The sequence below is a fragment of the Schistocerca americana genome, chromosome 6 (assembly GCF_021461395.2).
Source record: "Schistocerca americana isolate TAMUIC-IGC-003095 chromosome 6, iqSchAmer2.1, whole genome shotgun sequence".
In the NCBI taxonomy this organism is placed as follows: domain Eukaryota; kingdom Metazoa; phylum Arthropoda; class Insecta; order Orthoptera; family Acrididae; genus Schistocerca; species Schistocerca americana.
The window spans coordinates 28,565,705-28,592,447 of record NC_060124.1 but is presented as its reverse complement, the minus strand read 5'-3'; the positions used below and the strand labels follow the sequence as shown (position 1 = coordinate 28,592,447).

The 26,743-nt window shown below is 42.6% G+C and overlaps 1 protein-coding gene across 1 annotated transcript in view; it reads right to left on the bottom strand.

The window, feature by feature from the left end:
- Nucleotides 1-26,743, bottom strand: part of LOC124619703 (dynein axonemal heavy chain 2) — a 1,014,172-nt gene that overhangs the window by 693,152 nt on the left and 294,277 nt on the right. Inside the window, 2 exon segments of the mRNA XM_047146260.1 lie at nucleotides 7,819-7,970; nucleotides 8,097-8,220. Of these exon segments, the coding sequence (XP_047002216.1) occupies nucleotides 7,819-7,970; nucleotides 8,097-8,220 (276 nt within the window).

The window sequence follows — 26,743 nt, the reverse complement described above, 5'->3', positions numbered from 1 at the left end:
GAATAGGTTGGCATACGAGGGGGCCATCCTGGTACCCATGGCTGTTCCCTTTAATTGTTGGTATGTCTGGCCTTCAAAAGTGAAGAAGTTGTGGGTCAGGATGAAGCTGGCTAAGGTAATGAGGAAAGAGGTTTTAGGTAGGGCGGCAGGTGATCGGCGTGAAAGGAAGTGCTCCATCGCAGCGAGGCCCTGGACATGCGGAATATTTGTGTATAAGGAAGTGGCATCAATGGTTACAAGGATGACCCCACCAACACCCCGCACCCCTACCTTCTACCTTCTTCCCAAAATTCACAAACCCAATCATCCCGGCCGTCCCATTGTAGCTGGTTACCAAGCCCCCACCGAACGCATCTCTGCCTACGTAGATCAACACCTTCAACCCATTACATGCAGTCTCCCATCCTTCATCAAAGACACCAACCACTTTCTCAAACGCCTGGAATCCCTACCCAGTCTGTTACCCCCGGAAACCATCCTTGTAACCATTGATGCCACTTCCTTATACACAAATATTCCGCATGTCCAGGGCCTCGCTGCGATGGAGCACTTCCTTTCACGCCGATCACCTGCCGCCCTACCTAAAACCTCTTTCCTCATTACCTTAGCCAGCTTCATCCTGACCCACAACTTCTTCACTTTTGAAGGCCAGACATACCAACAATTAAAGGGAACAGCCATGGGTACCAGGATGGCCCCCTCGTATGCCAACCTATTCATGGGTCGCTTAGAGGAAGCCTTCCTGGTTACCCAGGCCTGCCAACCCGAAGTTTGGTACAGATTTATTGATGACATTTTCGTGATCTGGACTCACAGTGAAGAAGAACTCCAGAATTTCCTCACCAACCTCAACTCCTTTGGTTCCATCAGATTCACCTGGTCCTACTCCAAATCCCATGCCACTTTCCTTGACGTTGACCTCCACCTGTCCAATGGCCAGCTTCACACGTCCGTCCACATTAAACCCACCAACAAGCAACAGTACCTCCATTATGACAGCTGCCACCCATTCCACATCAAACGGTCCCTTCCCTACAGCCTAGGTCTTCGTGGCAAACGAATCTGCTCCAGTCCGGAATCCTTGAACCATTACACCAACAACCTGAAAACAGCTTTTGCATCCCGTAACTACCCTCCCGACCTGGTACAGAAGCAAATAACCAGAGCCACATCCTCATCTCCTCAAACCCGGAACCTTCCACAGAAGAACCCCAAAAGTGCCCCACTTGTGACAGGATACTTTCCGGGACTGGATCAGATTCTGAATGTGGCTCTCCAGCAGGGATACGACTTCCTCAAATCCTGCCCTGAAATGAGATCCATCCTTCATGAAATCCTCCCCACTCCACCAAGAGTGTCTTTCCGCCGTCCACCTAACCTTCGCAACCTCTTAGTTCATCCCTATGAAATCCCCAAACCACCTTCCCTACCCTCTGGCTCCTACCCCTGTAACCGCCCCCGGTGTAAAACCTGTCCCATGCACCCTCCCACCACCACCTATTCCAGTCCTGTAACCCGGAAGGTGTACACGATCAAAGGCAGAGCCACGTGTGAAAGCACCCACGTGATTTACCAACTGACCTGCCTACACTGTGAAGCGTTCTATGTGGGAATGACCAGCAACAAACTGTCCATTCGCATGAATGGACACAGGCAGACAGTGTTTGTTGGTAATGAGGATCACCCTGTGGCTAAACATGCCTTGGTGCACGGCCAGCACATCTTGGCACAGTGTTACACCGTCCGGGTTATCTGGATACTTCCCACTAACACCAACCTGTCAGAACTCCGGAGATGGGAACTTGCCCTTCAGCATATCCTTTCTTCTCGCTATCCGCCAGGCCTCAATCTCCGCTAATTTCTAATTTCAATTTGCCGCCGCTCATACCTCACCTGTCTTTCAACTTCATCTTTGCCTCTGTACATCCGCCCCGACTGACATCTCTGCCCAAACTCTTTGCCTTTACAAATGTCTGCTTGTGTCTGTGTATGTGTGGATGGATATGTGTGTGTGTGCGAGTGTATACCTGTCCTTTTTTCCCCCTAAGGTAAGTCTTTCCGCTCCCGGGATTGGAATGACTCCTTACCCTCTCCCTTAAAACCCATATCCTTTTGTCTTTCCTTCTCCTTCCCTCTTTCCTGACGAGGCAACCATTGGTTGCGAAAGCTAGAATTTTGTGTGTATGTTTGTGTTTGTTTGTGTGTCTATCGACCTGCCAGCGCTTTTGTTTGGTAAGTTTCATCATCTTTCTTTTTAGATATATATATATATATATATATATATATATATATATATATATATATATATATATATATATATATATATAAAAAAACAAAGATGAGGTGACTTACCGAACAAAAGGTGTACACGATCAGAGGCAGAGCCATGTGTGAAAGCACCCACATGATTTACCAACTGACCTGCCTACACTGTGATGCATTCTATGTGGGAATGACCAGCAACAAACTGTCCATTCGCATGAATGGACACAGGCAGACAGTGTTTGTTGGTAATGAGGATCACCCTGTGGCTAAACGTGCCTTGGTGCACAGCCAGCACATCTTGGCACAGTGTTACACCGTCCGGGTTATCTGGATACTTCCCACCAACACCAACCTATCCCAACTCCGGAGATGGGAACTTGCCCTTCAGTATATCCTCTCTTCTCGTCATCCGCCAGGCCTCAATCTCCGCTAATTTCAAGTTGCCGCCACTCATACCTCACCTGTCTTTCAACAACTTCTTTGCCTCTACACTTCTGCCTCGACTGACATCTCTGCCCAAACTCTTTGTCTTTAAATATGTCTGCTTGTATCTGTATGTGTGGATGGATATGTGCGTGTGTGCTAGTGTATACCTGTCCTTTTTTCCCCCTAAGGTAAGTCTTTCCGCTCCCGGGATTGGAATGACTCCTTACCCTCTCCCTTAAAACCCACTTCCTTTCGTCTTCCCCTCTCCTTCCCTCTTTCCTGATGAGGCAACAGTTTGTTGCGAAAGCTTGAATTTTGTGTGTATGTTTGTGTTTGTTTGTGTATCTATCGACCTGCCAGCGCTTTTGTTCGGTAAGTCACCTCATCTTTGTTTTTATATATAATTTTTCCCACGTGGAATGTTTCCTTCCATTATATTGATATCATTAATTTGAATCCAACAATTACGTTTGTTATTGTCACTGTTGCATTTCGAAATCTTTTCTGTCGTCTTATTTTCCTCTTTCTGTTTTTGCAAGTAGTTTCACTTTGTATTCACCTTCTCCTTTTTACCGTAATCTGCTATACTATTTTATCCCGCCTATATATATATACTTAATAATACGTAACCCACTTCCAAACAAAAAAAAACAAAAAAAAAAAAAAAATATTTTTTTGCCGCTTTCAGCACTACCGCCGCTATAATATCCACCGTTTCTAGTTCACAAACAGCTCCTTTCACCTTTTAAACAACCATTTCGGCCAGTTCTAATAACTTTCGCTTTATTTCCATTTCCGTTTTTCCCACATCACTGATCATTTTTAGCCGCTTCCCACAGGTTTTAACGCCATTATTTCTTCGTCAGACAATTGTTAGCCTCATTTTCATAATCTGCCACCACAATACCACTCCATTTAATGTACTACACGCAGTTTTTTCGAAATTTTCCCGAATTTCTCCGTCCTTAACGTGTTTTGGCGGCAACACAACCACCTAACCTTTATGCACATCGTTGTCTACCAACCCAAGTCCAACATAGCCCATCTGTAACCAACACCTTTTCGCCTTTTTTCATTCCAGATCTCCAGTTTCTTTCCGGCTCACCTTTATCTCTCCCCATATATTTTTATTTTCATTTTCATTTCACCTCATGTTACACTTTCCACCTTCTAATACCATGTCACCCTCACAACACCCCCACAATGACCCCATTAAGTTTTATTTACATTCCCTCCGCAAACATGCCTTCGCCCTAGCCAGATTACGCTCTCATATTTTATTTTCTCAGGCTTGTCTGACATTTGGCATTACCCCCAAAGGCCTCACACTCAAAGTTCCCATCTCTGGCTGCAACCCTTCCTTCCATCAGTCCCTATACCAGTTCCAAACTGAACAATCTATTGCCCTCACCCACCTAATCCTTCACCTACACATCAACTCAGCCAATGAACACACCCGTCAACTCCTATCCTTAATAAAAGTCCTTAATCTTTCCTCTCCCACATCCACACCGGCTGTTCAGAGCATCCTCCTACAGGCCAACCGTAAATTAGAACAGCATGCCACCCTCCACCTCAAAAAACTATCCAATCTCCTGGTTTCCCACCTCCGGAAAGGCAACTCACTCACCCTTCACAACCTTTCCAGCAAACCTCAACCTCCTCTCATTGCACACAAACCCAGTCTCTCCCATCTACTCAATCTCCCACTTCCAGCTCCACTCCCTCCAAAACCTCAAAATTCCGATCAACACAATCTGGAACCACAACACCCTAATTCAGTAGTTAACCTTTCCTCCAAACCTCTCTCCCAATCCGAAACCTCTGTCCTATCCAAAGGCCTCACCTTCAGCCCCACTCCCAGATTCAACCAAATAGCCCTCGTCAAAGATTTACTGTCCTACACTCGTACTCTCTGCTGGAAGTATCACTTTGCCACGAAGAAAAATGATCCTATTCCTACTCCTAATGATCCGACTCCTCAAGACACCATCCAAATTGAACCCTGCCTGGAACAGTTCCGTCCTCCGTCACAGCGGGACCCACCTCCTCTTCCTCAAAATCACCCTCTCCAAACCTTCCAGGAATTTCTGACTTCCAGCCTTGCATCTCAATCCTTCTTAAAAAACCTTAATCCTACACCCAACATCACCACTGCTGAAGCCCAGGCTATCCGTGATCTGAAGGCTGACCGATCCATCGTCATTCTTCCGGCGGACAAGGGTTCCACGACTGTGGTACTTGATCGTCGGGAGTATGTGGCTGAGGGACTGCGTCAGCTTTCAGACAACACCACATACAAAGTTTGCCAAGGTAACCCCATTCCCGATGTCCAGGCGGAGCTTCAAGGAATCCTCAGAACCTTAGGCCCCCTGCAAAACCTTTCACCTGACTCCATCAACCTCCTGACCCCACCGACACCCCGCACCCCTACCTTCTACCTTCTTCCTAAAATCCACAAACCCAATCATCCCGGCCGCCCCATTGTAGCTGGTTACCAAGCCCCCACAGAACGTATCTCTGCCTACGTAGATCAACACCTTCAACCCATTACATGCAGTCTCCCATCCTTCATCAAGGACACCAACCACTTCCTTGAACGCCTGGAATCCTTACCCAATCTGTTACCCCCGGAAACCATCCTTGTAACCATTGATGCCACGTCCTTATACACAAATATTCCGCACGTCCAGGGCCTCGCTGCGATGGAGCATTTCCTTTCACGCCGAGCCAACCTATTCATGGGTCGCTTAGAGGAAGCCTTCTTGGTTACCCAAGTCTGCCAACCCAAAGTTTGGTACAGATTTATTGATGACATCTTCATGATCTGGACTCACAGTGAAGAAGAACTCCAGAATTTCCTCTCCAACCTCAACTCCTTTGGTTCCATCAGTTTCACCTGGTCCTACTCCAAATCCCATGCCACTTTCCTTGACGTTGACCTCCACCTGTCCAATGGCCAACTTCACACGTCCGTCCACATCAAACCCACCAACAAGCAACAGTACCTCCATTATGACAGCTGCCACCCATTCCACATCAAACGGTCCCTTCCCTACAGCCTAGGTCTTCGTGGCAAACGAATCTGCTCCAGTCCGGAATCCCTGAATCATTACACCAACAACCTGAAAACAGCTTTCGCATCCCGCAACTACCCTCCCGACCTGGTACAGAAGCAAACAACCAGAGCCACTTCCTCGTCCCCCCAAACCCAGAATCCCCCACAGAAGAACCACAAAAGTGCCCCACTTGTGACAGGATACTTTCCGGGACTGGACCAGACTCTGAATGTGGCTCTCCAGCAGGGATACGACTTCCTCAAATCCTGCCCTGAAATGAGATCCATCCTTCATGAAATCCTCCCCACTCCACCAAGAGTGTCTTTCCGCCGTCCACCTAACCTTCGTAACCTGTTAGTTCATCCCTATGAAATCCCCAAACCACCTTCCCTACCCTCTGGCTCCTATCCTTGTAACCGCCCCCGATGCAAAACCTGTCCCATGCACCCTCCCACCACCACCTACTCCAGTCCTGTAACCCGGAAGGTGTACACGATCAGAGGCAGAGCCACGTGTGAAAGCACCCACGTGATTTACCAACTGACCTGCCTACACTGTGATGCATTCTATGTGGGAATGACCAGCAACAAACTGTCCATTCGCATGAATGGACACAGGCAGACAGTGTTTGTTGGTAATGAGGATCACCCTGTGGCTAAACATGCCTTGGTGCACAGCCAGCACATCTTGGTACAGTGTTACACCGTCCGGGTTATCTGGATACTTCCCACCAACACCAACCTATCCGAACTCCGGAGATGGGAACTTGCCCTTCAGTATATCCTCTCTTCTCGTCATCCGCCAGGCCTCAATCTCCGCTAATTTCAAGTTGCCGCCACTCATACCTCACCTGTCTTTCAACAACTTCTTTGCCTCTACACTTCTGCCTCGACTGACATCTCTGCCCAAACTCTTTGTCTTTAAATATGTCTGCTTGTATCTGTATGTGTGGATGGATATGTGCGTGTGTGCTAGTGTATACCTGTCCTTTTTTCCCCCTAAGGTAAGTCTTTCCGCTCCCGGGATTGGAATGACTCCTTACCCTCTCCCTTAAAACCCACTTCCTTTCGTCTTCCCCTCTCCTTCCCTCTTTCCTGATGAGGCAACAGTTTGTTGCGAAAGCTTGAATTTTGTGTGTATGTTTGTGTTTGTTTGTGTATCTATCGACCTGCCAGCGCTTTTGTTCGGTAAGTCACCTCATCTTTGTCTTTATATATAATTTTTCCCACGTGGAATGTTTCCTTCCATTATATATATATATATATGATATCAATATAATGGAAGGAAACATTCCACGTGGGAAAAATTATACATGAAAACAAAGATGAGGTGACTTACCGAACAAAAGCGCTGGCAGGTCGATAGACACACAAACAAACACAAACATACACACAAAATTCAAGCTTTCGCAACAAACTGTTGCCTCTTCAGGAAAGAGGGAAGGAGAAGGGAAGACAAAAGGAAGTGGGTTTTAAAGGAGAGGGTAAGGAGTCATTCCAATCCCGGGAGCGGAAAGACTTACCTTAGGGGGAAAAAAGGACAGGTATACACTCGCACACACGCACATATCCATCCACACATACAGACACAAGCAGACATATTTAAAGACCAAAGTCTTTAAATATGTCTGCTTGTGTCTGTATGTGTGGATGGATATGTGCGTGTGTGCGAGTGTATACCTGTCCTTTTTTCCCCCTAAGGTAAGTCTTTCCGCTCCCGGGATTGGAATGACTCCTTACCCTCTCCTTTAAAACCCACTTCCTTTCGTCTTCCCTTCTCCTTCCCTCTTTCCTGAAGAGGCAACAGTTTGTTGCGAAAGCTTGAATTTTGTGTGTATGTTTGTGTTTGTTTGTGTGTCTATCGACCTGCCAGCGCTTTTGTTCGGTAAGTCACCTCATCTTTGTTTTATATATATATATATATATATATATATATATATATATATATATATATATATATAAAATTTGGACAATGTGTGTGCACATACATGAGCACACACACACACACACCCTAATAAGAATATAATTTAATCTACTACTTAAAAATAACAGTAAATTGAGTTATATACCTAGTTGATTTCATTGCTGATAATGCGACCTGATTCTCCTCTAGTGCCTGACCAACTTCATCAATACTCTTCAGTCTGAAAACTCCTTTGTCTTTGTGAGGTACCATATCCAATTCCATAGTCCTCCATATCTCAGTTATTTGTTTCAGACCCTGCAGAAATTTCACATTGAATTCCATTGTCTTATGTATTATTTTGTATGTATTATTGTATTATCCACTGCTGTGAAACCCAGTAAATTAAAGTATCAAAAAGTCATAAAAAATTATAGCACTTACAGTTTCAATTGATAATTCCATTGCAGCTGCATTTGAAATTTCGTTTATATGCTCTGCATAGTTCTGAAATTTCAATTCCATTATCACATCAAGTGTGAAATCTGGTGAATCTTGATCGAAATCACTGAAGATATAAGAATGGCATAGGTTTAAAATTAGAACACCAGATGATATAAAAATTATACTATTTATGTTATATGAAATGCATTTTCCAGTACATTTTAAATTTTCAGAAAGAAAGTACATAAGGATTTTCAGTTACTTCAAATAACTCACTTTCTGTATGCCCATACACTGATCAGCCAGAACATTATGACCATCGAACTACTATCAATATAAACCCATTTAGGGGATAACAGTGTCACTTGGCAAGGAATGACTGCTAGTCAGACACATGGGCAGTGAACGTGCTGTCCATGTGTAGACTGTGGAAGGCATCCAATCTATTTTAATTTAACCAAGTACAAACTGTGGTGGCCCAGAGGCTTGGCATGGGAATTTTAGAATCTGCATGACTTGTGGGGTGTTTGAGGAGTGCTGTGGTGAGTGTCTTCAGCAAGTGGAGAAACCAAGGTGAAACCACATTCAGACGTAATGAGGTTGGGCGGCTACCCCTCATTACAGATGTAGCACATTGTAGGCAGATTAGGTTAGATTAGATTAATACTTGTTCCATAGATCATGAATACGACACTTCGTAATGATGTGGAACGTGTCAGGTTAATAAATGATGTCTGTACAAGATATTACATGACACAAAATATTGCATGACACTAATGTTTAAGTTGGTTTTTTTTCCCCCTTAATTTATATCTAAAAATTCAGCCAATGAGTAGAAGGAGTTGTCATCTAGAAATTCTTTTAATTTATTTTTAAATGTTGGTTGGCTATCTGTCAGGCTGTTTGGTAGGTGACCAAAGACTTTTGTGGCAGCATAATTTACCCCATTCTGTGCCAAAGTCAGATTTAACCCTGCATAGTGAAGATCATCCTTTCTCCTGGTGTTATAGCCATGCACACTGCTATTACTTTTGAACTGGGTTGAATTATTAACAACAAATTTCGTAAGTGAATATATATATTGTGAGGTTACTGTGAGGATCCCTAGATCCTTAAATAGATGTCTGCAGGATGACCGTGGGTGGGCTCCAGCAATTATTCTGATTACACATTTTTGAGCAATGAATACTTTTCTACTCAACGATGAATTACCCCAGAATATGATGCCATACGGAAGCAGTGAATGAAAGTAGGCATAGTAAGCTAATTTACTGAGATTCTTATCACCAAAATATGCAATAACCCTAATAGCATACGTAGCTGAACTCAGACGTTTCAGCAGACCATCAATGTGTTGCTTCCAGTTTAACCTCTCATCAATGGACACACCTACAAATTTTGAAAATTCTACCTTAGCTACAGACTTCTGTTCAAAGTCTATATTTATTACTGGAGTTGTGCCATTTACTGTACGGAACTGTATATACTGTGTTTTATCAAAATTTAAAGAGAGTCCGTTTGCTGAGAACCACTTAATAATTTTGTGAAAAACATCATTTACAATTACATCACTTAGTTCTTAGTTTTTGGATGTTATTACTATACTTGTATCATCAGCAAAAAGAACTAACTATGCATCTTCATCAATGTGGAATGGCAAGTCATTAATGTATATCAAGAACGGTAAAGGACCTAAGTCGGAACCCTGTGGGACCCCGTACTTGATAGCCCCCCCAGTTTGAGGAATCAGCTGTTGTTTTAACATTACATGAACCACTTATTTCAACTTTCTGCATTCTTCCAGTTAAGTATGAATTAAACCATTTGTGCACTGCCCCCCTCAAACCATAATGATGTAGCTTATCTAAAAGAATTCCATGATTTACACAATCAAAGGCCTTTGAGAGATCACAGAAAATACCAATGGGTGATGTCCAGTTATTCAGAGCATTTAATATTTGATCAGTGAAAGTGTGAAACTGGTAAAACAAAACAGGCAGCTAACTTTGGTAGATATAACATCAGACTTTAATGTTGAGCAGAGTACAAGTGTGTCTGAACACACAGTGCACCGAACACTCCTAAAGACGGGCTTCTACAGCCGACCACCTATGTATGTGCCAATGTTAACACCATGATGTCAGCAACTACAACTGAAATGGTCATGTGACCACTGGCACTGGATGTTGGCACAGTGGCAGCACACTGCACGATCTGATGAATCCCAATTCCTTCTTCATCATGCCGATGGGAGGGCATGAATCCATCGTCTTTCAGGAGTATAGCTCCTGACAACTGTACTTTAAGACGGAGGAAAGCTGGTTGTGGCTCTATTATGCCCTGGGAACATTAACATGGGCATCCATGAGCCCAGTGGAGCTTGTGTAAGACACTATGATGGCCAAGGAATATTGCATACTGGTTGCAGACCACATACACTCCTTCACGATCATCGTGTTTCTCAACGACAGTGAATTTTTTCAACAAGATAATGCATCATGTCACAAGGCCAGGAGTGTGATGGGAATGGTTCCAGGAACACAGCAGCAAGTTCCAGCTGATGTGCTGGTCCTCCTACTTGTCGGATCTGAACCCATTTGAACACATTTGGGATGTAACTGAATGTGGCACTTGGGCTAATTGTCTCCCTCCCAGGAATTTATGAGAATTAGGTGACTTGTGTGAGCAGACGTGGTGCTATCTCTCCAGCAACCTACCAAGGCCTAATTGTTTCCATGCCATGATGTGTTGCTGCTATTATCAGTGCCAAAGGTGGACATTCTGGCTGTTAGGTAGGTGGTCATAGTGTTCTGGCTGATCAGTGTAGAAACATGATTATAAAACAGATGTACACCAATTTTCAATTTTCATACACCACAAAATACAAGTTTCAGAACTGTATTAAAACTTATAAAATAACCTGAAATGAATAGGTTCAGTGTAAAGAATTCACATCATCCAACTCTTGCTTCAGTTCTGAGTTGCCCAAGAAAGATATAACCTTACAAGACAGTTAGATTTACTGTACATGTTTCTTAATAAAACAATATTGTGAAGAAGACAGTTAAAAAAAAGAGTAGAGGAAAAAGCATAAAAGAACAGAATATTGACACAATTTGAGAGATAATGGCAAGGCAATGGAATTTATCAATAAGCTCCAAAACAGATTTGAGTCTATAAAATGGAGCACAATCTTGACAATGAAGGCCCATGGGAAATGATAAAACAAACATGAAAGAAGCAGCAGTAGAAGTGCATGGGAAAGGAAAAAGAAGGAAGAAAAATCCATGTTTCTCAGAAGAATACGAGTAAAATCTTAAATGAAGAGGAGTACTGAAGGAAAAAACCTTGATGAAAATTCCAATGAAAGCAAAGCAGCATATGAAAATGCTAATACAGAAAACCAATCATTTTCTCAGACCAAAAAAGAAAGAGTAGAATAAGTGGAAAATCTAATTAAAAAAGCAGAACTGAAAAAAAAACCACAGGGGATGCGAGAGGTTTTACAGATCAATTATGTTTTTCAGAAAATGATATGTACTGCAGATGTATGGCATTAAACATAAAAATGGTAATACATTTTCAGAAAAAGCAAAAGGTATGGAAGCCTGAAAGGAATATTTTGAGGAACATTTAAATGTTGAAGATGGAAGTACAGAACTCGAGGAACAACATAAATATCAGAATGTAGTTGCCTTAGTTGCATCACTGACAATGGAATAGGTAGCAGATACAATCAAAATACTAAAAAACACAAAGCTCCAGGAGAGGCATAATAAGAGCTGAACTGCTTAAAATGGGAGGAAATACACTTGCAAAACAAATACACAAACCTGAGACAACTTTTGGAATGAAGAAAGACTCCAAGTTGAGTGGAAAGAAGTAATCACAGTTCTAGTCCCTAAAAAGGGAGAAAAACAATAATGCAGAAATTACAGAGGCATCTCATTAATTAGCACAAACTACAAAGTGTTCTAGATTATTCAGAAAAGATTGGAACCATATTTAAAAGAGGTAACAGATGAGATTTAAGTAGGATTTACAAAAAATCAATACACCACTGATCAGATATTTGGTCAAAAGTGGCCACACCCAAATTTTGGGAAAAAAAAGACAATGTTGTTTCTTGATTTTAAGAGAGAAGTTTAAAACACCAAAGAAGAGTATAAATCTTGTAAATGTTACACTGCAAAGCTCAAAAAGTACTGTGAAAATAAAAATAGGAAATATTTATGGAAGATTTCTTCGCTTCTTGGAGGAACATAGACATATCAAAGTATTAATGTTCCACAACAATGTTTACTTTTTAGTGCATTATGAACTGGCTTTTGGCTTCTTAGGCCATCATCCGATAACTTAATACGAAACAAATAGTCCACACAACTTCAACGAGAATTTGTAGCTTTACAAAGATATGCGTATTTTATGAATATATCAATACAAAACACAAGCATAATGTAATATTATAAATAAATCTTATATTACAGTGTATTCAGATATTAAATCTATGCAAATGTATGAGCCAAAAATATTCTACAAGTGAGTAATGACACAGGCTACTATGACTTATGGACAGATTGGTGTTTCTAATGAACAGACCGAATAAAGGAAGGGGAAGAAAGACTTCCGTGGAATGTGGGTGTGAAACAGTTACAACAAGCTTATTATCTAATGGTGAGAGAAATAATAACTAGCTGCTATTTTAATTAGGGTGAGTAATGGAACTGTGTTTGGTCATTAAGGATCAGGTCAGGATTCTTTGATTGGTGTTTATTAATGCCCAGAATTTCAAGTAATGTTAGTTTTCTGCCTGTGGGCAGCAAAGGTAGAATCCCTCTTGAAATATACCGAGGGTCTGACTGAGGCCTTCAGAGACCGTAATTACCCTTCCAACCTTGTACAAAAATAAATCTTCTGTGCCTCAGCTCTCCAGTCAGCCACCACTTCCCGAAGTCCCACTGTCCGGCCACAGAGGAGCATTCTCCTCATGACTCAGTACCACCCAGGACTGGAGCAACTGAATCACATTCTCCACCAAGGTTTTGACAACCTTTCTCCATGCCCTGAAGTGAGGGATGTCCTAACCACTATCCTTCCAAAACCCAAAACCTACCACAGTAGTATTCCACAGCCCGCTGGAACTACACAATAATCTATTCATGGGCTGTCACTTTCTGACAGCCTTTTTGTTGTTCCTGTCTGCTACTCAGCATCTCCGCTATATGGTGAGTAGCAACTATCCTTTTCATTATACTGTTACAATATTAAAAGCTGGACATACTGATCAGGAAGAAAGCGGATGGCACGCTGGGCCATTCAGTATATAGAAAAAAGACGCACACAGACCTGTACCTCCATGCAACCAGCTGTCACCATCCGGCGCAACGCCAGTCAGTACTGACCACCTTGGTACATAGGGCGCACGTCATTTGTGACAAAGAAAGCCTCTCAGATGAATTACACCACCTAAGAGAGGTATTTCGAAAAAACGGGTACAGTGAAACACAGATTGGCAGGGCTTTTAAGAGGAGACAGGCTGACAAATTTCAAGAAGAGGAAGTTAACAAGGGACTCGCCTTTCTTCCATATTTGGGGCCCACATCAGCCAAAATCGGGAGGCTATTAAGAAAAGCAAGCATAAATACCGTCTTCCGACCACCGCCGAAGACGAAAGAGCTGCTGGGCTCAGCAAAAGACCCACTCAGACTAAACGCACCTGGTATATACAACATTGCCTGCGAATGTGGTGTGTAGTACATCGGTCAAACGCAGCACTGCATCTCTAAAAGGTGCGAGGAACACATCAGGCATGTTCGACTTGGACAGATAGAGAAATCTGCTACAGCTGAACATAGCATCAAAGAAAACCACACCTTTGATTTCGAAAACACCAGGGTGCTGTGCCGAGCCGGGAGCTATTGGGATAGCGTCATTAAAGAATCAATAGAAATACGGGTCCACGAGAATCTTGTGAACAGGGACGAAGGCTATCAACTGAGCGTGGCCTGGAATCCAGCATTAGCCGCAATACGCCAGGAATGCAACAAGAACCGTCCAGCTCACGAGACGCGATCAGAATGCTCTGACGGAGACACGAACGGCGCACCCACTTCCCCCTCCACCCCGCCCGCCGGCTCCTCTGGACCCAGCCTCCCACGGCCAGGTGGTGGGGGGCACACCGCAGGTATAAAGGGACTGGCATCCGCAAAGTCTCGGCACTTCGCCAGAAGATGATGAGTATGTCACTCGTCGAAACGTCGCAGTTTGAAGACACCGCCACCCGGCTGGAAGCCCGAGAACTCTTCGCCATTAAAAGCTTTGTTTTTATGATACAAAGCACACAGTAGCTGACCACAGAACTGTTACAGAACATCACAAGCAAGCAGTAAACATAAGGCACAAAAGTGAGAGTGATAATGTAAGTGAACATAAATAACAAGTAGGAGTGATCCATGTCAAGTGGTATTATTTCAGAAATGTTCTCAAGTCAGTCATCTCAGATTTTGATCAGATTTTGTATGCAAGTTTGTTAAATGATCAAAGGAAGATATATAAATTTCTAGGCAGCAAAATTTCAATATTTTGTGAGTAGGAGCCTCTTAAATGAACATTTCAAAAATTTTGACACTGCTTGAAGTGCTGTGTTTCATTGAATAACGTGGTACAAGAGTAAAATTTGGGTGTATAATGTTGTTATATTATTCATTATTTATATTATTTTCATTGTTATGTTATTAAAATTTGGCAGGATGATTGAACAGTTTTCACTGTGCACAATCTGCCGTCATATGCCAATAAATTTTACCATGACAAAACGGCATTCAAGTTCTTATAAAAGAAGTCACTTTTAAACAATTTTATCCCAACAGAAACACTAAATCCATACTTGCATCAACTGTAGTGTCACGAAACTGTTGGTGACACTTGTTTCCTGTAATCTCCAACCCAATTTCTGTACAAGCTATTTTACAGATTTTATTACACATTAAAATATGTCAAAGAATGGAAAATCCAGTATGACAATATTATGAAAAGGGCAGACTGCTACTCACCACATAAAGGAATGTTGAGTCACAGAGAGGCACAACAAAATGACTGCTAAACAAATGAGTTTTTGACCAAAAGACTTTCTTTTAAGATACACAACGCACACACATTCACACAAGCACAATTCAAACACACATGGCTACTATCTCTGGCCAATGGTCCAGCCTTGGTGGCCAGAGACAGTGGCCTTGTGTGTGTGATGTGTGCTTGGGTGAAGGTGTGTGTGTGTGTGTGTGTGTGTGTGTGTGTGTGTGTGTGTTACATAATTTAGAGGAAGGCTTTTTGGCTGAAAGCTCACATGCTTAGCAGTTTTTTGCTGTGCTTTTCTGTGACTCAACATCTCCTTTATATAGTGAGTCCCCGTCCACCCTTTTCATAATATTGACATCAAAATACATGTTTGTTATGTCACTACAGAAATTGTACTTTTCTCTTATCATGTAATGGTTGATCAAGGGGAGAGTGAGTGACACCTCAGAGGCTGGTCAAATATCTGGTCACAAGCTGTAAAGAGCCAAGGTCACTGTTCTTCAGGTCAATGCTCGCATACTATCCCAGTCTTTTCCATGAGATTTTTATTGTAATTCATGTCTTTATGTTAATGGAACTGGTTTGAGGTGAGTCCAGTTTGAAGAGAGTCCAGGTTAGTTAACTTTAATGTACAAAGCTTATAACACCAATAAATAACAATAATGGAAATTCCTGATAGAAAAATTCACTCCTGGAAACGGAAAAAAGAACACATTGACACCGGTGTGTCAGACCCACCATACTTGCTCCGGACACTGCGAGAGGGCTGTACAAGCAATGATCACACGCACGGCACAGCGGACACACCAGGAACCGCGGTGTTGGCCGTCGAATGGCGCTAGCTGCGCAGCATTTGTGCACCGCCGCCGTCAGTGTCAGCCAGTTTGCCGTGGCATACGGAGCTCCATCGCAGTCTTTAACACTGGTAGCATGCCGCGACAGCGTGGACGTGAACCGTATGTGCAGTTGACGGACTTTGAGCGAGGCCGTATAGTGGGCATGCGGGAGGCCGGGTGGACGTACCGCGGAATTGCTCAACATGTGGGGCGTGAGGTCTCCACAGTACATCGATGTTGTCGCCAGTGGTTGGCGAAAGGTGCACGTGCCCGTCGACCTGGGACCGGACCGCAGCGACGCACGGATGCACGCCAAGACCGTAGGATCCTACGCAGTGCCGTAGGGGACCGCACCGCCACTTCCCAGCAAATTAGGGACACTGTTGCTCCTGGGGTATCGGCGAGGACCATTCGCAACCGTCTCCATGAAGCTGGGCTACGGTCCCGCACACCGTTAGGCCGTCTTCCGCTCACGCCCCAACATCGTGCAGCCCGCCTCCAGTGGTGTCGCGACAGGCATGAATGGAGGGACGAATGGAGACGTGTCATCTTCAGTGATGAGAGTCGCTTCTGCCTTGGTGCCAATGATGGTCGTATGCGTGTTTGGCGCCGTGCAGGTGAGCGCCACAATCAGGACTGCATACGACCGAGGCACACAGGGCCAACACCCGGCATCATGGTGTGGGGAGCGATCTCCTACACTGGCCGTACATCACTGGTGATCGTCGAGAGGACACTGAATAGTGCACGGTACATCCAAACCGTCATCGAACCCATCGTTCTACCATTCCTAGACCGGCAAGGGAACTTGCTGTTCCAACAGGACAATGCACGTCCGCATGTATCCCGTGCCACCCAACGTGCTCTAGAAGGTGTAAGTCAACTACCCTGGCCAGCAAGATCTCCGGATCTGTCCCCCATTGAGCATGTTTGGGACTGGATGAAGCGTCGTCTCACGCAGTCTGCACGTCCAGCACGAACGCTGGTCCAACTGAGGCGCCAGGTGGAAATGGCATGGCAAGCCGTTCCACAGGACTACATCCAGCATCTCTACGATCATCTCCATGGCAGAATAGCAGCCTGCATTGCTGCGAAAGGTGGATATACACTGTACTAGTGCCGACATTGTGCATGCTCTGTTGCCTGTGTCTATGTGCCTGTGGTTCTGTCAGTGTGATCATGTGATGTATCTGACCCCAGGAATGTGTCAATAAAGTTTCCCCTTCCTGGGACAATGAATTCACGGTGTTCTTGTTTCAATTTCCAGGAGTGTATGTAAAATGAGAGAAAGGCAACTATTCACCAACAGTGGACCAATGCATGGAGCACAGAGGCACATAACAGGAAACAGCATCCACAATAATTCTTCAGTTTCTCCTGGCGTATTTGTTGACTGAATAGTCCACAAGTGTACTGCCAGTTCATAGTGTCCAAGGACACAATACTTCAGCAATCAGACATGTCAACATCGTCACATGTGCTGATAAACTGAGCTCTTGAGCGTGAACAGATGACCTATATCCCCTAGCATCATGAGCTGTTTCCACCATGGTCTGGGCTCAAGGCTGCACATCGGCAGTCAAGGAGATGTTACCATTGGCGTCTGTGGTAGCATTGATATAGGTGCTCTGTCTGCCCTGGTCGCCAGACTGTTTTGTTTGCTGAGAGACTTCTTAATTAAACTCAGCGCTGGTTCCTTAGCCTTGCTAAGATTATAGCTGCAAGCTTGGTTGATGAGATCGTCCCTGATGTGAATTTCTTTGGCCTCTCTAATGACACTGTCCCAGTATTTCGAAGTCTATGTCTTGGTATAGATATGTTCACACCCCACTGTGTGATTCTTGAACCAGCAGTTCTTTGTGACTGCTGATTTGTTGGGGTACATCAGTCGAGTGTGCCTCTGGTTTTCTCGGTAATGATCTTTGAGGGTGCACACTGTCTGTCCAATATATGTCCTTCAACATTAACACAGAATCTGGTATATGTTGGCCTTCCACAAATGGAGATAATCTTTGATGCTGCCTAGTAATGCTCTTGTTTTATTGGACAGGCAAAACACATTTTACTCAATGTTTCTTCAATAAGCATCTGATTTTTCCCAATAGTGCACTAGTGTATGGTACAAAGGCAGTGTGGCTGCCTCTTCCTCAACGACTTCTGTCTCCACAGTTTGTACTGTTGTGGTAAGGTGGAGAGTGTGCCTAATCTGTCATTCTGGGCACCCTTTTTTATGGAATACAGTTCTGAGGTGTTCCACCTCCTGGGGCAGACTCTTTGTGTCTGAGATGGTGCACACCCTGTGTACTATTGTTGCTAGTGCCCCTTTCCTCTGCAAAGGGTGGTGGCAGCTGTTTGCAAATACAGGTTAATGTGTGTTTTCTTCCAATACACACCATGGTCTAGGGTGTCATCAGCGCTTCTTTTGACCATGATGTCCACAAATGGTAATCTTCCTTCTCCTTCAGTCACCACAGTAAACTCGATGTTTGGATGTATGGAGTCCAAATGTGTAAGGAAGTCACAGAAGAAAATGCACACTGCCTTGTATTTGCATGCAGACAGCTGCCATCATCCTTCACAGAGCAATGGGTGCTAAAAACACATTAGTACATGGGGTGCACCATCAAAGAGGGTGCACCATCTCAGACACAGAGAGTCTGCCCCAGGAGCCGGAACACCTCAGAACAGTATTCTTAAAACATGGATACCAAGAATGGCAGATTAGGCATGCTCTCCACCCTACCACAACAGTACAGCCTGTGGAGACAGAAGAAGTCATGGAGGAAGAGGCAGTAATTGCCTTTATACCATACACTGGTGCACTATAGGGAAAAATCAGATGCATCTTGAAGAGGCACTGAACAAAAATTTTTGCCTGTGCAATAAAACAAGAGCATTTCTGGGAAGTGTCAAAGATGCTCTTGGTTTGCAGAAGGCCAGCTGTACCAGATTCCATGTCAATGTGGAAAGATATATATTGGACAGACAGTGCACACTGTCGAAGACCATCACTGAGAACACCACAGGCACACTCAACTGATGTATCCCAACAAGTCAGTGGTCACTGTTTGTCCAAGAATCATGCGATGACGTATGAACATATCAGGATCTTGGCACAGAATTGCAAATATAGAGACAGCAGTGTTAGAGAGGCCATAGAAATTTGCATCAGCGACAATCTCATCAACTGAGATTGCAGCTATAATCTTTGCAAGGCTTGGGAATCAGCAACAAGTTTAATTAAGAAGACTCTCAGAAGAGAGAAGGGAAACGGTAAGGTGAGGTAGTGGGAACAGGTTAGTGAGTTTTGGCCAGGGGGACTGCATGAATGCAGGATATGATGAAGAGACATTTCCCTTCCACGTAGTTCAGAAAAACGTGCTGTAAGGGAGAATCCAAATGGCCTGCATAGTGAAGCTATTATTACAGTCATTTGAGTTACAGTGTGCAGCATGTTCAACAAATGAGTGGTCAAGTTCATGGTTTGCAGCAGATTGACACTGGACATTCATGCAAGCAAACAGTTGGTCGACTGCCATCTCCACACAGAATCCCATAAGGTAATTTCAGCATAGCTGATGTATAAAATGGCAGCTTTCATATTAGACCCTGCCTTTTATTGGGTAGGAAATGACTGTGACAAGATTGCAGATGGTGGGTGGGTGTCTGGGACAGGTCTTGCACCATGGCCAACCACAATGTAATGATCCTTGGGACACAGGATTGGGAATAGATTGGAATAGGGATGGACAAGAAAATTCTGTACGTTGGGTAGATGACACAAGACTACCACGGGTCATGTGGCTAGGATATCCCTCATCGTGGGACATGATGAGATGTAGTTAAAGCCCTGTTGGTGGGTGCAGCTGAGCTTTTCAATACCAGGTTGAGACTGGGTTATCAGAGCAGTGCTGGTCGGTGACTGGTTAACACATTTACTGGTGTCAGAGGAGGAGATGGCTTGGGAGATATGTTTGTGGATGAGGTGAGTAAAAAATGGTTCAAATGGCTCTGAGCACTATGGGACTCAACATCTGTGGTCATCAGTCCCCTAGAACTTAGAACTACTGAAACCTAACTAACCTAAGGACTTCACACACATCCTTGCCCGAGGCAGGATTCGAACCTGCGACCGTAGCGGTCGTGCGGTTCCAGACTGTAGCACCTAGAACTGCTCGGCCACTCCGGCCGGCTGAGCTGAGGAGAATGCTGTTTGTCAGTAAGTGCTCTGGTAAGGTTACCAGTATATTTTGAAAATTTGTGTTTTCCACAGCAGATGTGGTATCCGCTGGTGGCGAAACTATATGGAAGAGACTTTTCGATAGGCAGCTGTCAGAGTGGAGGTACTGCTGACGTTGGTGCACACTATAAGAAAATAACCATCTGAGAGGTGGATACTCATATCTAGGAAGGCGGCTCGATGAGCTGAGAAGGACCAGGTGAAGTCAATTTGGGAGTAAGCGCTGATGTTAAGGAGGAAATAGCAAATGTCATCCTTGCTGTGAGTCCAGATCTTGAAGATGCCATCAATGAATTTGAAACAGATGAGAGGTTTTGGGTGTTGACTGGACAGTAGTCACTACCCCGCTGACAACCCACTGACAAACAGAAATTATGCGAAATGAATGCAGCTGTCAAAAGGGCAATGAGAGACTCTTTTAACGAATTTGAAAGCAACATTTTATCTGAAGAATCTAAAAATAACCCCAAAAGATTTTGGTCGTACATAAAATCTGTAAATGCTACAAATAATTCAATACCTTCTCTTGCTGACAAGTACGGGGAATGTAACTGATGATGATAAACAGAAAGCCGAAATTCTAAACCTAGGTTTCAAAAACTCGTTTACAATAGAGGTCTGCACCACCATTCCCCCTTTTAATTATTGAACAGACGAAAGGATGGCTGTCATAGTGTTTAGTGTATCTGGGATTGTAAAACAGTTAAGATCCTTAGACGGCAGAAAGGCATCTGGCCCAGGCAGTATCCCCATAAGATTTTATGTTGACTACGCTACAAATACAGCACCATTCTTATCCGTCATCCATCAGAGATCATTGGAACGGCGGAAAGTTCCACGGGACTGGAAGAAGGCCCAGGTCATAGAAATCTATAAAAAGGGTAGAAAATCGGATGCACATAATTACCGGTCAATTTCACCGACATCGATTTGTTGTAGAATCATGGAACATATTTTGTGTTCAGACATAATGACATTTCTAGACTCTGAGAAGCTCATCTGCAGAAACCAGCACAGTTTTAGGAAACAGCGGTCATGCAAGACACAGCTGGCCCTCTTTGTGCATGATATACAACAGCCCCCCCCCCCATGAACCATGGACCTTCCCGTTGGTGGGGAGGCTTGCGTGCCTCAACGATACAGATAGCCGTACCGTAGGTGCAACCACAACGGAGGGGTATCTGTTGAGAGGCCAGACAAACGTGTGGTTCCTGAAGAGGGGCAGCAGCCTTTTCAGTAGTTGCAGGGGCAACAGTCTGGATGATTGACTGATCTGGCCTTGTAACATTAACCAAAATGGGCTTGCTGTTCTGGTACTGCGAACAGCTGAAAGCAAGGGGAAACTACAGCCGTAATTTTTCCTGAGGGCATGAAGCTTTACTGTATGATCAAATGATGATGGCATCCTCTTGGCTAAAATATTCCGGAGGTAAAATAGTCTCCCATTCGGATCTCTGGGCGGGGACTACTCAAGAGGATGTAGTTATCAGGAGAAAGAAAACTGGCGTTCTACGGATCGGAGCGGGGAATGTCAGATCCCTTAATCGGGCAGGTAGATTAGAAAATTTAAAAAGGGAAATGGATAGGTTAAAGTTAGATATAGTGGGAATTAGTGAAGTTCAGTGGCAGGAGGAACAAGACTTCTGGTCAGGTGACTACAGGGTTATAAACACAAAATCAAATAGGGGTAATGCAGGAGTAGGTTTAATAATGAATAGGAAAATAGGAATGCGGGTAAGCTACTACAAACAGCATAGTGAACGCATTATTGTGGCCAAGATAGATACGAAGCCCACACCTACTACAGTACTACAAGTTTATATGCCAACTAGCTCTGCAGATGACGAAGAAATTGATGAAATGTATGATGAGATAAAAGAAATTATTCAGGTTGTGAAGGGAGACGAAAATTTAATAGTCATGGGTGACTGGAATTCGTCAGTAGGAAAAGGGAGAGAAGGAAACATAGTAGGTGAATATGGATTGGGGCTAAGAAATGAAAGAGGAAGCCGCCTGGTAGAATTTTGCGCAGAGCATAACTAATCATAGCTAATACTTGGTTTAAGAATCATAAAAGAAGGCTGTATACATGGAAGAACCGTGGAGATACTAAATGGTATCAGATAGATTATATAATGGTGAGACAGAGATTTAGGACCCAGGTTTTAAATTGTAAGACATTTCCAGGGGCAGATGTGGACTCTGACCACAATCTATTGGTTATGAACTGTAGATTAAAACTGAAGAAACTGCAAAAAGGTGGGAATTTAAGGAGATGGGACCTGGATAAACTGAAAGAACCAGAGATTGTGCAGAGTTTCAGGGAGAGCATAAGGGAGCAATTGACAGGAATGGGCGAAAGAAATACAGTAGAAGAAGAATGGGTAGCTTTGAGGGATGAAATAGTGAAGGCAGCAGAGGATCAAGTAGGTGAAAAGACGAAGGCTAGTAGAAACCCTTGGGTAACAGAAGAAATATTGAATTTAATTGATGAAAGGAGAAAATATAAAAATGCAGTAAATGAAGCAGGCAAAAAGGAATACAAACATCTCAAAAATGATATTGACAGGAAGTGCAAAATGGCTAAGCAGGGATGGCTAGAGGACAAATGTAAGGATGTAGAGGCTTATCTCACTAGGGGTAAGATAGATACTGCTACAGGAAAGTTAAAGAGACCTTTGGAGAAAGGAGAACCACTTGCATGAATATCAAGAGCTTTGATGGAAACCCAGTTCTAAGCAAAGAAGGGAAAGCAGAAAGGTGGAAGGAGTATATAGAGGGTCTATACAAGGGCGATGTACTTGAGGACAATATTATGGAAATGGAAGATGATGTAGATGAATGTGAAATGGGAGATATGATATTGCGTGAAGAGTTTGACAGAGCACTGAAAGACCTGAGTCGAAACAAGGCCCCCGGAGTAGACAACATTCCATTAGAACTACTGATAGCCTTGGGAGAGCCAGTCCTGACAAATTCTACCATCTGGTGAGCAAGATGTATGAGACAGGCAAAATACCCTCAGACTTCAAGAAGAATATAATAATCCCAATCCCAAAGAAAGCAGGTGTTGACAGATGTGAAAATTACCGAACTATCAGTTTAATAAGTCACAGCTGCAAAATACTAACGTGAATTATTTACAGACGAATGGAAAAACTGATAGAAGCCGACCTCGGGAAGATCAGTTTGGATTCCGTAGAAATGTTGGAACATGTGAGGCAATACTGACCCTACGACTAGAAGAAATAAGCCGCATAACAGTAGAAAAGTTCCCTAAAATCCCACTCCAAATGAGGACAGAAGCAGAAGAAAATAAAACCTTAACAAGAGCAACATTTGCTGAAGCACTAAAAACATCATCATCTGCTATTGTAAATATTAAAATGTCATCAGCTGCCACAGCTAGTATAAACAATCCCTGTGGTACAACAGGATTTTTGGTATCCAGCCATAATGAAACTCCAAGATAACAGTGTTAAACGAAAGGAGAAATACCACCAGTGCTCACTCCCCTGTTCTGAAGATTATGACTCTAAATGTGCAGTTCCTCAAGAACAAATATTGTGAACTTGAAATAGCAGTAAGTAACACCCAACCTGATGTCTTGTGTATTACAGAACATTGGTGTAAGGACCAAGAAATTAGTAGTATTCATATTAATCCATTTAAACTGGCAAATAATTATAGTAGGAAAATTGCAAAAGGTGGTGGAGTCGGTATTTACCTTAGACAAGAGTTAGAATTTAAAAACAGATGTGAAGCAGAGAACTTAAGTATTGAAAAGTTTTTTGAAGCAGGTGCTGTCCAGCTATATGGCCTGATGAAAAAAGTCATAGTCATAACAGTGTATAGGTCACCATGTGGAAACATAGAAGTCTTTTTTGATAAATTAGAATTGTTGCTAAATACTATTTACAAAAAAGAAACTGTGATTATTCTTTGTGGTGATTTCAATATTAATCTTCTAGTTGAAAGTCAACAAAAAAGGCAATTTTTGGACATATTAAAGAGTTTCAACATGTCACCACACATAAACAATTCAACTAGAATAACAAACACCTCCAATAGCCTCATAGATAACATTTTCTCAAATATGTCAGAAACTGACATAGAGGTAACAAACATAGATTTAGGATTGTCTGACCACAATGCTCGCACCATTGAAATCCCTTTAAGGTCAAAGGAAGATAAAGGTGTAAATAATATTTACAAAAGAAACTTCTCTGTGGACAGCTGTCATCAGTTCATAAGTATCTTAGAAAATGAAAATTGGTTAGATGTTTTGAAACAGTCAAGTACAGATGAGGCATATAGTGTATTTGCATCGATTTATATGATGAACTTTGAGATGTGTTTTCCAAAGAAACTGACCAGAGTCAAGTCTACTGGATACATAAAGTCAAGTTCTTGGATGACTCTTGGAATTAAGAAATCATGTGAAAACATGAAAAAATTGAATTCAGAGTTGAGGGAGTGTACAAATATTGATTTTATAGAATATGTAAAGAGGTATAGGAAAATATACCGCAGAGTAATTGCAAATGCAAAGTTATTAAGTAATAATATGGAAATAAAACAGTCCAGAAATAAAACTAAAATAGCATGGGAAATTGTGAGAAAAGAAACCGGGGTACCTACCAAAGACAAGGAAATTATTCTAAAAGATGAGGAGAATAAAATGGTAGATAAATATGCCATGCCTAATTATATAAACAATTACTTTTTAAATGTACCCCAGACATTAAGCAGGAATCTTGGGGAGCAGATTAAGATGGAAGCACCCAAGCCAGCCAGCAGTATGATGGCAGTTCCAACAAACGAAAAAGAAGTTTTAAAAGTGATTAAAAGTCTGAAGTCCAAGACGTCAGCTGGAGTAGATGAGGTGCCAATAATATTAGTAAAGAAAACAGCTAATCAGATAGCGAAACCATTGACGCACATAGCAAACTTGTCAATGGCTGAGGGTGTGTTTCCACAAAAACTGAAAATTTCTAAAGTCATTCCCCTGTTGAAAAAGGGTGATAAACTTAAAATAGAAAACTACAGACCTGTCTCACTCCTCCCAACTTTCTCTAAAGTTTTAGAGATACTAATGAAATATAGAGTCACACATTATCTTAATATGCACAATCTGATAAACAGTAATCAGCATGGATTTCAAGCTGGGAGAAGTACCGAAACAGCTGTACTAGAATACACAAAAGAAATAATCACTAAATTGGAAGAGGGAAATAGTGTAGTTGGGATAAATCTAGATTTGTCAAAAGCCTTTGACACTGTTGACCACAGCATACTTTTGAAAAAGCTTGAAGCTATAGGTATCAGAGGACCGGTAAAAAAGTGGTTTGAGTCTTATCTGGAAAAGAGGATGCAGGTGGTTGAAATTACAGCACCAAATATCAATCAAAAAATTAAACTAAGATCAGATCCAAGGGAGGTCACAGTAGGAGTACCTCAAGGAAGTGTATTAGGCCCCTTGCTGTTCCTCATTTACATTAATGATATTCAGGTGTCAGAGAGAAAAGCTAGAATCATGTTATTTGCTGATGATACTAGTTTAATAGTTAGTGATATGAAGCAGTCATTGCACAGTACTGTGGACCATGTCCTACAAGATATACAAAAATGGTTTAGTGCTAACAAGCTAACACTGAATGCAAAAAAAACTAATTATGTGCAATATGGAAAAATAAGTGAACAGGACGACCTAAATCCCACCATGGAGGGCAAACAACTTGAAAGAGTACAGTGTGCAAAATTCCTGGGTATGCACATTGATGAGAAGATTAATTGGAAGGACCATGTGGTGAACTTAGCACTAAAACTAAATTCAGCATGTTTTGTGCTTAGAATAATTTCAAGAGTTTGTAGTAATGACTGTACCAGATTAGTATATTTTGGCTATTTTCAGTCCATTGCATCCAATGGGATAGTATTCTGGGGAAAAACAAATTGTCGTCTAAATGAGATTTTCAAATTGCAAAAACGTGCTATTCGTATAATGACCCACAGCCCACCTCAAACACATTGTAGGCCCCTTTTTAAAGCATTGAAAATTTTAACAATTCCATCATTATACATTCTGAAATGTCTGTTGGTGATCAAAAGAAATCAGGACAAAATGAAAACCAATACAGACTTCCATAATTACGATACACGGCAATGTAAAGATCTCCACATACAAGCTGTAACAAGGACCCGAAGCCAGAAACATGTATGTAATCAAGGCATCAAACTTTTTAATGCACTACCAAAACATATCAAAGAGCTGGAAAATGAGGATACATTTAAAACTGTTCTAAAGAACCACATGCTTGACAAATGCTATTACAGCATAAGTGAATATCTCTGTGCAACTGTATAAAATATATGTTTAAGTTAATGTGACAAATGAAATTACATCAGTGCATAATAAATTATGTTATAAAAACACCTATTAGTTGTATATTGTATTAAACATAAGATAGATTAGTATGAATTCAGCACAGATA